This window comes from Xenopus laevis, chromosome 5L, assembly GCF_017654675.1.
Source record: "Xenopus laevis strain J_2021 chromosome 5L, Xenopus_laevis_v10.1, whole genome shotgun sequence".
Lineage (NCBI taxonomy): Eukaryota > Metazoa > Chordata > Amphibia > Anura > Pipidae > Xenopus > Xenopus laevis.
In genome coordinates, this window is record NC_054379.1 from 108,614,695 (window position 1) to 108,628,292 (window position 13,598).

At 37.0% G+C, this 13,598-nt stretch overlaps 1 protein-coding gene across 1 annotated transcript in view; it reads left to right on the forward strand.

The window, feature by feature from the left end:
• LOC108705322 (titin) overlaps positions 1 to 13,598 on the forward strand; it is a 192,593-nt gene that overhangs the window by 129,520 nt on the left and 49,475 nt on the right. Inside the window, exons 84-88 of the mRNA XM_041563241.1 lie at positions 935 to 1,186; positions 3,674 to 3,925; positions 6,084 to 6,335; positions 6,897 to 7,151; positions 11,339 to 11,593. Of these exons, the coding sequence (XP_041419175.1) occupies positions 935 to 1,186; positions 3,674 to 3,925; positions 6,084 to 6,335; positions 6,897 to 7,151; positions 11,339 to 11,593 (1,266 nt within the window). The remainder of the gene's footprint in view (positions 1 to 934; positions 1,187 to 3,673; positions 3,926 to 6,083; positions 6,336 to 6,896; positions 7,152 to 11,338; positions 11,594 to 13,598) is intronic.

Below are 13,598 nucleotides of genomic sequence, written 5' to 3' on the forward strand. Positions count from 1 at the left end.
ATTAAAGTTTATTTCCCTTGACTAATGTGATAAAATAGGATTTGGAATAGTTTTTTCAGGTGACGGTTCCCCTTTGAGCTGGATTTCTAGAGGAAACACTGTATTTTGGGTATAATTAAGTGATTTGCATTTGTAAACCCCATACAATAATCTCTGTATGTTAATGACCCTTATGGACCCTCTTTAACAGTGGTGTAACTACAGAGGAAGTAGACCCCTGGCCACATGAGAGTCTAGGGGTAAAAGTGGACTGGCAGGGGGGGGGATTTTTTTTTTTTGCAGGGTTGCCCAGACTCCCAAAGTTAAGCCCCTGCTGTTGAATGTTGCTGCTAGCGATGGGGTCTCTAAAATGGGTCTTACAGTGAGGTGTGATAGAACTGGCCAATAATTCCTTGAGAGAATTACACATTAATAAATTCCATTCCAATTCCAATTATATTTGTGTTTAGATAAAGTTTGAGTAGTAAAACTAAAGTTTTTGCCAAATATATTTATAAAAGATGTGCATGGTTTATCAGGTCACCATCTTTATTCTTCACACACTATTCTCTCACTATGCCCAAACCCTCAACATTCTAATATCCTTTCAAAAGCAATTAACTTTATAAAAATTAACACAACTTATGCAAATATATCACACTTGGGCCTCAGGAAAAAGTTGCAATATTGCTCACTGGGAAGTGGGTAACAAACTGACACCATCTCAGTCTTTTTACATTTTTTGTCCTTCAAACAGAAAATTGGAACAAACCCAGATATAAAACATCACGACTTCAGGGTAAACTGTGGTACTCCTTTCTACTAATGTTCAATAAAGCTTTATGGAATGCCTTTCTTTGATTTTTTTTTTTAAAAAATGATTCACGTCCATAGGCTGACTGAGCAGTCAAAATGTTCAGTTTGTACTAAAATGCATTATTCTTTTATTTTTCAGTTCTTCCAGTAATTGCAAGCCTGATCATAGACAATGTCACCACCAATTCAGTGTCTCTAAGCTGGCCTATTCCATTAGGAAACATCAGTTCCTATTGCATCCGAGTCTTAGGGACTCCATCGAAAGAACTGATAGTGAATACAAATTCTTCCCTTTTGGATAATCTGATACCTGGAAATTATTACACATTTGTGATCTTTGTTACAAATGACAAAATGAATGGTACAAGCACACAGTATTCTACATTTACATGTAAGTATAATAAAACTGGTCTAGTTACTGCACCTAAAATTGTTTAGTATAGACAGTTGTGTTTCATTTTGTTTTTTAATCGTATTGCTATTTCTGCCACAATTATGTTTCTATTTGATTCTAAATATAAGCAAATTGCTTAGATGCTTCCATCAGTGACCCGAGCTGAATAGTTGCTGCACCAATGTGTGGTATGGTTTGGGATCCATTATACAGAAACCTGTTATCCATGAAGCTCAAATTACAGGAGGGTCATCTCCCACAGACTTCATTTTAGCCAAACAATTAAATGTTTAAAAATTATTTTCTTTTTCTCTGTAATAGTAAAACAGTACCTTGCACTTGATCCAAACTATACATTAAAAGATATAATTAATCATTATTGGAGGCAAAACAATCCTATTCATTAAGGGGGTTATTTATTAAAATCCAAATTTTTCTTATTTTATTTAAAATAGTCTGACAAAAGTAGAATCCACGATTTGACCTTTATTTATTATTAAAAAGCACAGTTTAATCAGATTGGGGGAAAACTCAATAAAATTGAGCGAAAATCCGAATGATACTATTTTTTTTATTTTTTTTGAATTTTTCAGATTTTTACCCAAAAAGCCCAAAATAGTTGGATTTTCAAGCTAATTCCAGCACAGACCACAGAAATAGGATAGGGACTTTTCAGATTTTAACTTTTTCCATCCTTGGGGTATAATTATTCTTGAAAAATTCTAGTTTTTTTCCCACTAAAAATTTTGGATTTTACAGTAAAAAAACTAAAATTTTTAGCATCCGGACTTTAATAAATAACCCCTTTAATGTTTAAATGATGAAGATCCAAGTTATGGAAAGATCCATTATCCAGAAAACCCCAGGTCCCAAGCATACTGGATAACAGATCCCATACCATTCTTTGTAAGTAACTGCATGTATGGATATTAGTGAACCTTGGAACTACTGCCATCCTGAAATCAGTAGTATTTCTTTATTGTTAAATGATCATCAACAGTATAATATACACATGTCACTTTGGACATATTGAGTATAGATTACAGTTGAACAAAAAAGGGATGGTACAAATAGGAGCGTTGTACGTAGATAAAGAAAAATTATTGTGAGAATTAGATTTTGTAGTTGCCTGGAAGAAAATTTACAGTGGTAAATAGAGACCATATATTCCTGGCAAATTTTTAGAATATTGTAACTCTTTTATATTGTAATATTACCATTAGACACTCTATTTATTTATTTATTGAGATGTTTCTTAATTATACAGTATATTGTTTTGATATCTTGCACCTTGGGGGCTTAAGTGGAACGGAATTTCAATACACTGTAACAAGTATATACTGTAACGAGTAAAGGTGGCTAAGTGTGGGTTAATTATAGGCTCAATTCTCCAGTACACACCCCTGCCACAGGTGTAATCGCAATATGCATAAGGAAAACAGGAACTGTGAATGAGCCACTGAAGCAGTGCTAGCTGCAAAAAGTGTTTATTCCAACAACATGTTTCGGGCACACAGGCCCTTTATCTTGATAAAGGGCCTGTGTGCCCGAAACATGTTGTTGGAATAAACACTTTTTGCAGCTAGCACTGCTTCAGTGGCTCATTCACAGTTCCTGTTTTCCTTAAGTATATACTGTAGTTGTATTGACTAGAGTTTTCTTGAATCTTGAATTTGCATGGTTCCACAAATGAGTTTTATCAGGGATGCTACTGACCAGTGATGCTAATGCTTTGTTGGTACTGAGAAAGTAATGGCTTATGCACTCTGAAAAGTAAACAGTCAACTTAGCGTGTGCCTGCACAGCGTTGGACTGGGGGGTCCCGGACAACCGGGGCTGCCCCCAGGGGTCCCCACATCCCCTGGGACCGCCAGCCCCAGTCACAAGGTCCACCCAAAGCCATAACCTCCCCATGTGTGTAACATATTTTGTGCAAGTGACTTTAAAATAGGTCTTACAATGAAGTGTGTTAGAACTGGTCAATTATGCATCAGGAGAATTATACCTTTATATATATAAATTCCATTGTCTTTGTGTTCAAATCAAGTTTGAAAAGTAAGACTACAGTTTACACCATTCTCTGTTGACAAAGGCAGCCATTTCAATACTGATTTTAAAGTAGAAGAATAATGTTAAAAGTACTGGGGAGTGGGTGACATATTGGCACCCCCAAGTGAAAAAAATCTTTAAGGGTAACACCCCCTTTCTCCCTCAGGCAGTTCATGTTTATTGAATAGCTGTAAAAAATATCATGACTTTAATGTAAAATGTGGTGCTACTATCAGCTAATGAATAATCATGTACAGCGCATGTAACACATTTCTTGGCCTTTTAAAATTATTATGTTTTGTTAAATTTAGACCTATGTACAGTAGGCAGTCCCTCTAGTCTAATGGTAAAAAAGGGGGGAATATGTTAATGCTTTATAAATACTTGCCAATAATAATAATATGAATGAAATTGCGTGGTTCTTCTATCTTTTAGTTCCTTCAGCAATTGCAAGATTGATCATAGACAGTGTCATCACCACTTCAGTGTCTCTAAGCTGGCCTATTCCATTAGGAAATATCAGTTCATATATTGTTCAAGTCTCAGGAACTCCATCAAAGCAACTGACAGTGAATACAAATTCTTCCCTTGTGGATGAGCTGATACCTGGGAATTATTATACATTCACAGTCTTTGCCACAGCTGGGAATAAGAATGGAGCAAAAACACATACTTCTACATCAGCAGGCAAGTTAAATTTTAAAGAGTTCTAGTGACTACATGTAATATTGCTCTTCTAATAGTTCTTCAGATTAATTTTTTTTTTTGTTTAACAATTGACACATTAGGATATATGCTAAAGTGTTTAATACTGCAGCATCAAAAGTATTAGCCTGATACTGTGAACTGGGAACACATTCTGTGATCTTGTTTTTAAGTCATTGACTAAATGATGGTTTCTGAAAACGTGAGAGTGTCCAAATAAATGGGAAACCATGTGAAAGCTGAAAAAAATATCTTAATGCACTATAGTCAAACTAATATCTCTGCCACATACAACATTATTGTTGTCGGCATTTGCATTTACCACTATAATCATTATTCAAACATATTCTGTGTTTTGCAGTGCAGTCTGGTAATAACCAGTAGATCTTTTCCAAATACACAAGTTTATCTTTTGAGCTTTACAATGATATATAATTTTAAATGGAACATATGGGGCTTCACTTATAGAGCTAAACATAGTATGTTATTAACTGAAATCCAACAGATTGAAATAGTCTATAAATTTACCCCTCACTTTGGTACTCTCCTCAAAAGTAGCTGCGTTATGTAAAAATCTGGCTAAATACCACAATCTATTTATAGAAAGGGTTATTATGAGAATGAGACATTGTTTCTATGAGCATAGTGACAAATGTGTTAAATTATTAGCTTGTCTTCTGAGATCTCACGTCACCAGAAAACATAACACAGGAGAAAAGTTATTTCATAGCCCTCAAATGGCACAAGAATTCCATAGATATAAAGAACTAAATTAGAGGGGCCTTTTTCACTCGGAAGCCACCACTGAGTTTCTTAACAAGGTCCCAATACCACAATTATCGGTGGCACAAAAACTGGAAGCAGATATTTTCTCAGTGGAAGTCTATAAAGTGATGATCTCCCGATCTGGCAAAAGTCCAGGACTGAACGGTTTAATGACCCTGTATTATAAGGAATGTGCAGATTTACATTTTCCCTATATAACAAATGCTTTCAATGTGCTACAGACTATTGGCCAGTTTTCATACCACTCTTTAGAAGTCCATACTGTATATCCCTTCTCTTAAACAAAAATCAGGCAGACCAAGAAGGCTATAGGCGCATTTCACTAATTATGTGGATGTGAAATTCCTAGCGAAAATAGCAGCTACCAGAATACAAGCTATTTTAGGATATTTAATTGGCCTTGGCCAGGCTGGTTTTTCTACCTGAGAGAGAAGCAAGGGATAATACAAACAAATTGATTAATATCCTTCATTATGCTAAGTTAAAAAAAAATCAACTGATGCCAACCCTTAATAAACTACTTGAAATATTTTGGAAATTTTAAGGTTACAAATCCTTAACCTTAAATATCTCGATCAACCCATTTACAATGCACGGATTTTCTCAAAACGTTCCATACAGCTGGATGAATAGACACTTGACTTACCTGAGAATTTTTATCACTAAAGATTATGATGAATGGGTTGATACTAACTGGAAGATCCTATACACAAAATTAAATAAGGACCTAAAGAAGTGGCTCAAATAGCCAATACCCAGGATCAATGTTATAAAAAATAAATGTAATGCCTTGTTTATTATATTTGTTACAGTGTATTCCCTTGCCTTACCCCAGCACATGGTTACAGACCTTCCAATCTGCTATTACCAAATTAATCTGGACTAGCCCCTCCCCCCAAGAATTAAAACCTCTATATTGCACAGGAAAAAGGGGGAAGGAGGCCTAACTGTCCCGGATTGTGTACAATATCCCAAAGTGGCAATTCTTTACAGGATGATTGATTGGTCCTATCATTTAGATAATAAAGATTGGGTAGAAATTGAACAACAATCCACTACTACACATTTGCTTCACTTACCCTGCATAGATAAAATACATCACAAAATATTACATAATTCACACCCATTATTAAAATCTACCTTTTTGTATCTTAGTAAAGGTTCTAAATTCGCCGCGAGCAAAGCTTAGCAAATATACCTTAAGGTCACGTAAGTGGTCTTTCATGAATATACCATTAGTATACCACCTCTTCTTCTTTCTGTACCCCCTTCCCCCATTTAACATTTACCCCCCATCTATCATACAAAAAAAAGTTTGGTTTGTACTAAAATTCATGATTCTTTTATCTTCCAGTTCCTTCAACAATTGCAAGGCTGATCATAGACAATGTCACCACCACTTCAGTGTCTCTAAGTTGGCCTATTCCATTAGGAAATATCACTTCCTATATCATCCAAGTCTTAGGGACTCCAACAAAAGAACTGAGCGTGTATACAAATTCTTCCTTTGTGGATCAGCTGATACCTGGAAATTATTACACATTTGTGGTCTTTGTTACTAATGGGAATAAAAATGGTACATACATACAGAGTTCTACAGCTACATGTAAGTATATTTAAAAAAGGTCTAGTTACTGCACCTAAAAATGTTGTTAAATATAGGCAGTTTCCAATGTAGATTTCCAAAGTGCATATGAGAAAAAGATTTGCATAATTTAGATAGTATTAAGAAACTCCTTAAAATAAATAAAATATGCTTGAATGTAACTCTTTACCTATAAGTAATCATCACTACCACTTTTTTAACTGTATTGATGCTTAATAAATCAAGGCAACTATTTGCTGTAGTACTTGGAGGTTTCAGGAGCAAATCAAGTGACAATGCATCCCTTCAGCCTGTTCAGATTAATCTCCTTGAATCTGCCAGTGTATCTCTGCCCTTAAAATAAGAGGCTTTTTGGCAGAGAGCCCAGGGTTTTTAGTGTTTTTACCTATTTATGTCCTTGTTAACAGAAAATTACAACAGTAAAAGCTAGAAAATATTGCTACTTCAAAGTAAGATTTGTACTACTTTTTTTGGTGTTTTAAAATAATCCATTTCTAGTGCCTGACAGACTAGACCAAATGTTCAGTTTGTACTAAAATGTATGGTTCTTTTATCTTCCAGTTCCTTCAGCAGTTGCAAGCTTGATCATAGACAACGTCACCACCACTTCAGTGTCTCTAAGCTGGCCTATTCCATTAGGCAATATTAGTTCCTATATCATCCGAATCTTAGGGACTCCATCAAATGAATCAGTGAGAGTGAATACAAATTCTTTCCTTGTGGATAAGTTGACACCTGGAAATTTTTACACATTTGTGGTCTTTGTTACAAATGGGAATCTGAATGGTACAAACACACAGAATTCAACATTTACATGTAAGTATAATAAAAAAAGCTCTGTTTTTTGATTGAGAAAATATACTTTATTATTTATTAAAATAAATACAAAACAAAGACTTTACAGGATTCTATGCACATAGGGGGAATGTAATATTGGTTGTTAACGCAAAAACCATTCGCAATACGTTTGCTATGAGAATAAATGTTCACAAAGTTATACATTTTGCCTTTGCGAACACCTTGCCCCTCATGTGACAGTAGGATAGTCACCCCCCCAAAAAAAACCTCTATATTGCACAGTTCCTTCAACAATTGCAAGCCTATTCATAGACAGTGTCACCACCACTTCAGTGTCACTAAGCTGGCCTATTCCATTAGGAAATATCAGTTCCTATATCATCCAAGTCTTAGGGATTCCAGAGAAGGAAATCATTATAAATATAAATTCTTTGTGGATCATCTGATACCTGGACATTTTTACACATTTGTGGTCTTTGTTACAAATGGGAATAAGAATGGTACATACATACAGAATTCTACAGCTACATGTAAAAAAAAGGTCTAGTTAATGCACCTCAAAATGTCCTTAAATATAGGAAGTTTCCAATTTAAAGTGCACATGAGAACAAGATTTGCATACTTTAGTAAGTATTTGTAAACTCCTTAAAATACATAAAATATGAGGTTGAATGCAACTTTTTACCTATAAGTAATCATTGCTACCACAATCAGTTATCAAGAGCTTTACAGCAAATCAAGTGACAATGTACAGTATCCCTTCGGCCTGTTCAGATTAATTATAAGTAACTATACATATGGATAATAGCAAACCCAGGAACTACTGCCAGCCTGGACCAGGCAATATTTACATGGTTCCCCAAGTGAGTTGCATCATGGGTGCTACTGATCAGTGGTGCTAATGCTTTCTGTTGGTGCTGAGAAAGAAATGCCTTACCCACTCTGAAAATGTGAACAGCAACACATGGGATTCACAAATAAATGTAGTAGACACAACATAGTGTTGTAGGTAAAATAAAGTGATTTGTGCATGTAAAACTAACTTTTACACAGTAACCTGTGTTCATAAATGAGCCATTATATACCTTCTTTATGGTGTCTGGTTCATTGACTGTAAAATAGGTCTTACAATGAGACGTGATAGAACTGACCAATTATGGGGCAAATTCACTAACCTGTGGAGTTACGCTAGCGCAGGCTTTGCCCCACTTTGCCGCACTTCGCCAGGCGAAGTTTCGCCAGGGCGCCGCTAATTCACTAAAATCCGAAGTTGCGCTCAGGGAAGCGAAAGGTAGCGAAGTTGCACTAGTGTTAATTCGTCAAGGAAAGCACAGTTACGCTAGCGATGCCTAATTTGCATACGGCACCAAGTTAAATTACAATGGACGTACATGTAGCAGCAAATACATTACACTACACAAGCCTGCGAAAGCTTCATAAAATAAAATAGAGTTGTTATATTGCCCTACACATGTGGCCACTGTATAGTTTAGGTGCCATATGTTAGGAAATGTAGGGGGGAAGGAGGGTACCCCAAAAAAATTTACAATCTTGTACTATCACCCTTAAAAAAGGAAAAGATGCCAGCGTTTTTTGGGACTTAGAAAAAATGTCAGGTTTTTTTAGAAGCAATCCCTATCTACTCTATTGCACTTCGCCTGGTCTGAGGTGTCGAAGGCAAGTCTGGCGCAAGAGATAATGTTCAGTAAAATGCGCAAGTTAGTGAATTAATGTAGTTAAGTCCCTTAGTCCACTTCGCTAGCGAATTTACGCCAGCACCTGTTAGTAAATCGGCGAAGTAACGAAATGACGTCACACTGGCGAATTTGCACTAGCGTTAGGCGCTTCGCACTTTAGTGAATTTGCCCCAAAGTGTCAAAAGAATTACACCTTTATAAATGAGTTCCATTGTATGTTTAAATCAGATTTGCGTAGTAAAACTACAGTTTATGCCATCAGTTTATGCCATTGTTGATGAAAAGGAGAAAAATAATGTAAAAGGAGAACTATAACTTAACTAAAGAAGCAGGGCAGAAATTTTGTACATTATAATGGTTATTAATTAAAGGTTAAGTTGTTTTTTCCCTGAAAAATTTGAGTTTTCAAGAGTAGTTTTCAGAAAAACTCTAATTTTTGGGTAAAAAAAGAAACTAACATTTTTTGAGATTTATTATACCCCTTAGTTGGAAATACTCCAGCTAAAACCTGTCAAGGTCATATAAAAGTCAATGGCAGAGGTTCCTTGAACCATTTGAAGATGTTTGTAGCCTTCATGGTGTTCAGGATTTTTTCTGTGGTTTTTCATTTGAAAACTCAATCAATTCGATAAATTTACGTTTTTTTCTGCCGAAAACTTGATCAATTTGGGTATTTGAGTTATTCACCCCGATTACACTGATTTAGGTGCTTTACATTCAAGTTTTTTCATAAATTAGAAAACATTTTAGTTGTGATTTTATTGGCTGTGTAAAAAAAACCTCATAAACCTCACAAACTCGACTTTTGATAAATAACCGTGTATGATTTGGGTGTCTATACCAGCCCAAAGGAACCACTGTTTGCCTCCAAATATTCCCCAGTAGCTCCCCATCTGCTGACTCAATGCATATGCTCTGTGCTGCTGTCTATTATTGACAACAATCTCAGATGCATCCTAACGACGGCCCAAAAATGGATGAAACGGGTCAGTGTCTTTGGTAACCTAATGGAATAATAAATATTTTTTCTTGTATGCTGTGAGTGCTTTTGCAAATGATTTGTTTTACAATATAAATATAATATAAGGCTGATTAGTAAATAATTCAGCTTACTGATACATGGAGGTCCAGACACAGCACAATAAGGGCTCTTACACATGAGCGTTCCGACCTGCGCTCCCCTGCGTTTCGTTTTTTGGCGTTCAGCCGCAGGGGAGCGCAGGAATAGACCCAAGTCATTATTTGAAATGGGGCTGTACTCACTCAGGCGCGTGTAGGCGCCGAACGCAGGTTCAGACGCAACATGCTGCATTTTTCCTGCTTTCGGCGCCTACACGCGCCTGAGTGAGTACAGCCCCATTTCAAATAATGACTTGCGTCTATTCCTACGTTCCCCTGCGGCTGAACGCCAAAAAACGAAACGCAGGGGAGCGCAGGTCGGAACGCTCATGTGTAAGAGCCCTTAGCATCCAAATTGAATAATCAGCCCTGTAGCATTAGATTATTTGACAGGCAAACCTCATTTTCTGCTTAATGGGTTGCATGACCTCTAAGCTTAGCTTCACAACAGCTGCTCAAAGAACACTGAGCATGTGTGTGCCACTGACAAGCCTAATAAAATCCAAGATGAGAAACTGCTGTGACAACTTTAAAGGACTGGATAATTATTACTAAAGATATGCTGAACCTTTTGTCTGGTTCAATAAGTTCAGTATATGGTATACAATATGGCATTTCTAGCCATGTTTATTTTTAGGATTCAGTCCTTTAAAAATACTGGAGTGTGGATTATAATACTGTATGTTAGACAACCACCAAGTGAGCAAAATCTTTAATATTGGGACTGCACCCAATTTCTTCCTGGGTACAGCTGGGAACAGCTACAAAAGTATCCTCACTTCAAAGTAAAATGTGGGACTAGTATCAAGGCAGTTCCTCTAGTCCACTGGTGAAAAGAGAACTGTCATGAAAACATAAATTTTATACAAACTTCGTCCCATTTTAGTATTGTACAGGGTTGTGGAATATGTTGGAGCTTTATAAATACATGACAATGACATACCTCCCAACTGTCCTGTTTTCTGTGGGTCAGTCACGATTTTGACAGCTCAGCAGTTTGGGGCAACTAATCTCCCCCAACTGCCTTCCCCTGCCCTGCCTTCCGCAGGCTAGAATGAAAATTGCTGGTGGGAACACACTTGGAGCCATTCGTTTTCTGAAGTCCCCTAAAGTTTTCACAGTTTGTCGCCCGGCGAATAATCTCCCTGAATCTGCCAGTGTGTCTCTGCCCCTAAAATAAGTGGCTTTTTGGCAGAGAGCCCAGAGTTTTTAGTGTTTATACCTATTTATGTCCTTGTTAACAGAAAATGACAACAGAAAAGCTAGAAAATATTGCTACTTCAAAGTAAAATATGTTCTTTTTGTGGTGTTTTAAAAGAATCCATTTCCACTGCCTGGCAGACTAGTCCAAATGTTCAGTTTGTACTAAAATGTTCTTTTGTCTTCCAGTTCCCTCAGCAGTTGCAAGCTTGATCATAGACAACGTCACCACCACTTCAGTATCTCTAAGCTGGCCTATTCCATTAGGCAATATTAGTTCCTATATCATCCAAGTCTTAGGGACGCCATCAAAGGAACCAGTGAGAGTGAATACAAATTCTTTCCTTGTGGATAATTTGACACCTGGAAATTTTTACACATTTGTTGTCTTTGTTACAAATGGAAATCTGAATGGTACAAACACACAGAATTCAACATTTACATGTAAGTATATTAAAAAAAGCTCTGTTTTTTTAATTGAGAAAATATACTTTATTATTCATTAAACAAAGACTTTACAGGAATCTATGCACATAGGGGGGATGTAAAATTGGTTGGTAATGTAAAAATCATTCGCAATATGTTTGTTATGAGAATAAATGTTCTCAAAGTGATACATTTTGCCTTTGCAAACACCTTGCCCATCATGTGACAGTAGGGTAGTGATTGCGAATTTTATAGTTTGCAATAGTGCGCAGTGTACGCAATAATATTTTGCATTCGCAAACCGTTTTTTTGTGACAAAATATTTAATGAAACTTCAGAGCAGGTGTTAAAGGACCAGTAACATAAAAAATTTTTTTTTGAAAATTCGTTAATATACAACAAAAAAAAAAAAACACCAACACAAATTAAATTTGAAAATAGCAAAGTCTTTATTAAAAAATAACTTACAGAAAGTCCACTTCCTGTCCTCTTCAGAAACGGCGAAAAGGCGACCATCCATCCTGCAGCAATCGATTTCTCCTCCCTGGCTTTTCAAGTGACAGCATGCGGCTTCTTCTCCTCCTTGATTCGGAGTCCAGCAGATTCTCGATGAAAAAAGAAGACGACACCCTGGCTTCCGTGGGTTCGCTGTTGTGCAGGAGCAAGGAATGGTCGCTGTTGTGCAGGAGCATGGCTGTCTGCTCAGGGGCAGTCATACGCAGGAACAGAGTCTGCCCCATGAAGGAACATAGTTTAAATTTCTGGGGAGGCTGCGGTACATTCCAGAGCTGCCTATAGAGCACGAGCGCATGTGTCTCTACTGGCAGCATTGTGCGCAGCTTCCCCAGCGATGGCTCCTCGTCAGAGCTGGGGAAGAGGGCAGAGGGGAGGGCTGGGGCCGGCTGGGGATTTCCCTTGTGCCTTCAGAGACTCCGTTCCCGCATATGGCTGCCCCTGAGCAGACAGCCATGCTCCTGCACAATAGCGACCCTTCCCCCTTCCTTGCTCCTGCACAACAGCGAACTCACGGAAGCCAGGGTGTCGTCTTCTTTCTTCATCGAGAATCTGCTGGGCCCCGAATCAAGGAGGAGAAGAAGCCGCATGCTGTCACTTGAAAAGCCAGGGAGGAGAAATCGATTGCTGCAGGATGGATGGTCGCCTTTTCAGCGTTTCTGAAGAGGACAGGAAGTGGACATTCTGCAAGTTGTTTTTTAATAAAGGCTTTGCTATTTTAAAATTTAATTTGTGTTGGTGTTTTTTTGTTGTTGTATATTAACGAATTTTCAAAAAAAAAACTTGTTATGTTACTGGCCCTTTAAAGGTTTGCAAAGAGCAATTCAAATTGGCAATGCAATAAAAGCCTAATAAAGAATAGTACATTGTGACATGCAAATTTTTATTCTCTTTTTTTTATTCAAGTTTTGCACTTGCAAATGTTATTACATTTCCCCCATAGAGTTTTTTGCATGCAATTGTATTGCATATACAATTGTATGCAATTGTATATGCAATTGCTTACAATAATAAAGCTACAGATGAGAGGAAAAGGGGATGGGGGAGTGGTAAGTGGGGAAAGGGTAGTGGAATACACTAGACCACAGCTTTATTTCCCATATAAAAGTGCAGTGAAGGGAGGGTGGGAGAAGGCAAGTTTAGTCCTCTTCTTCCTCAAGGCTGCCTCTGATGTTGTAGACTCTTATAATAAGCCTGCAGAAGTCCTGAAATGTCATCCTCTCTCATTTTAGAATAAGGTAATTCCTTAAATCCACAAACCTCCGTAAAATAGTTTATAGGTGTCAGGATTGTCCTTTTCTTGCAGTTAAGTTAAAATTCTAGAGAAAACACTGCATTGTGGGTAAAATAAAGTGAATTTTGCACAATAATCAGTTTTGCAAATCAACACTTATATGCACTCTTTTAAGTAATTGTTCAGTAAAAAAATAAAAACTGGGTAAAAAGATAGGGTGTGCAAAATAAAAAATGTTTCTGATATAGTAAGGCAAAAATGTACTGTATAAAGGCT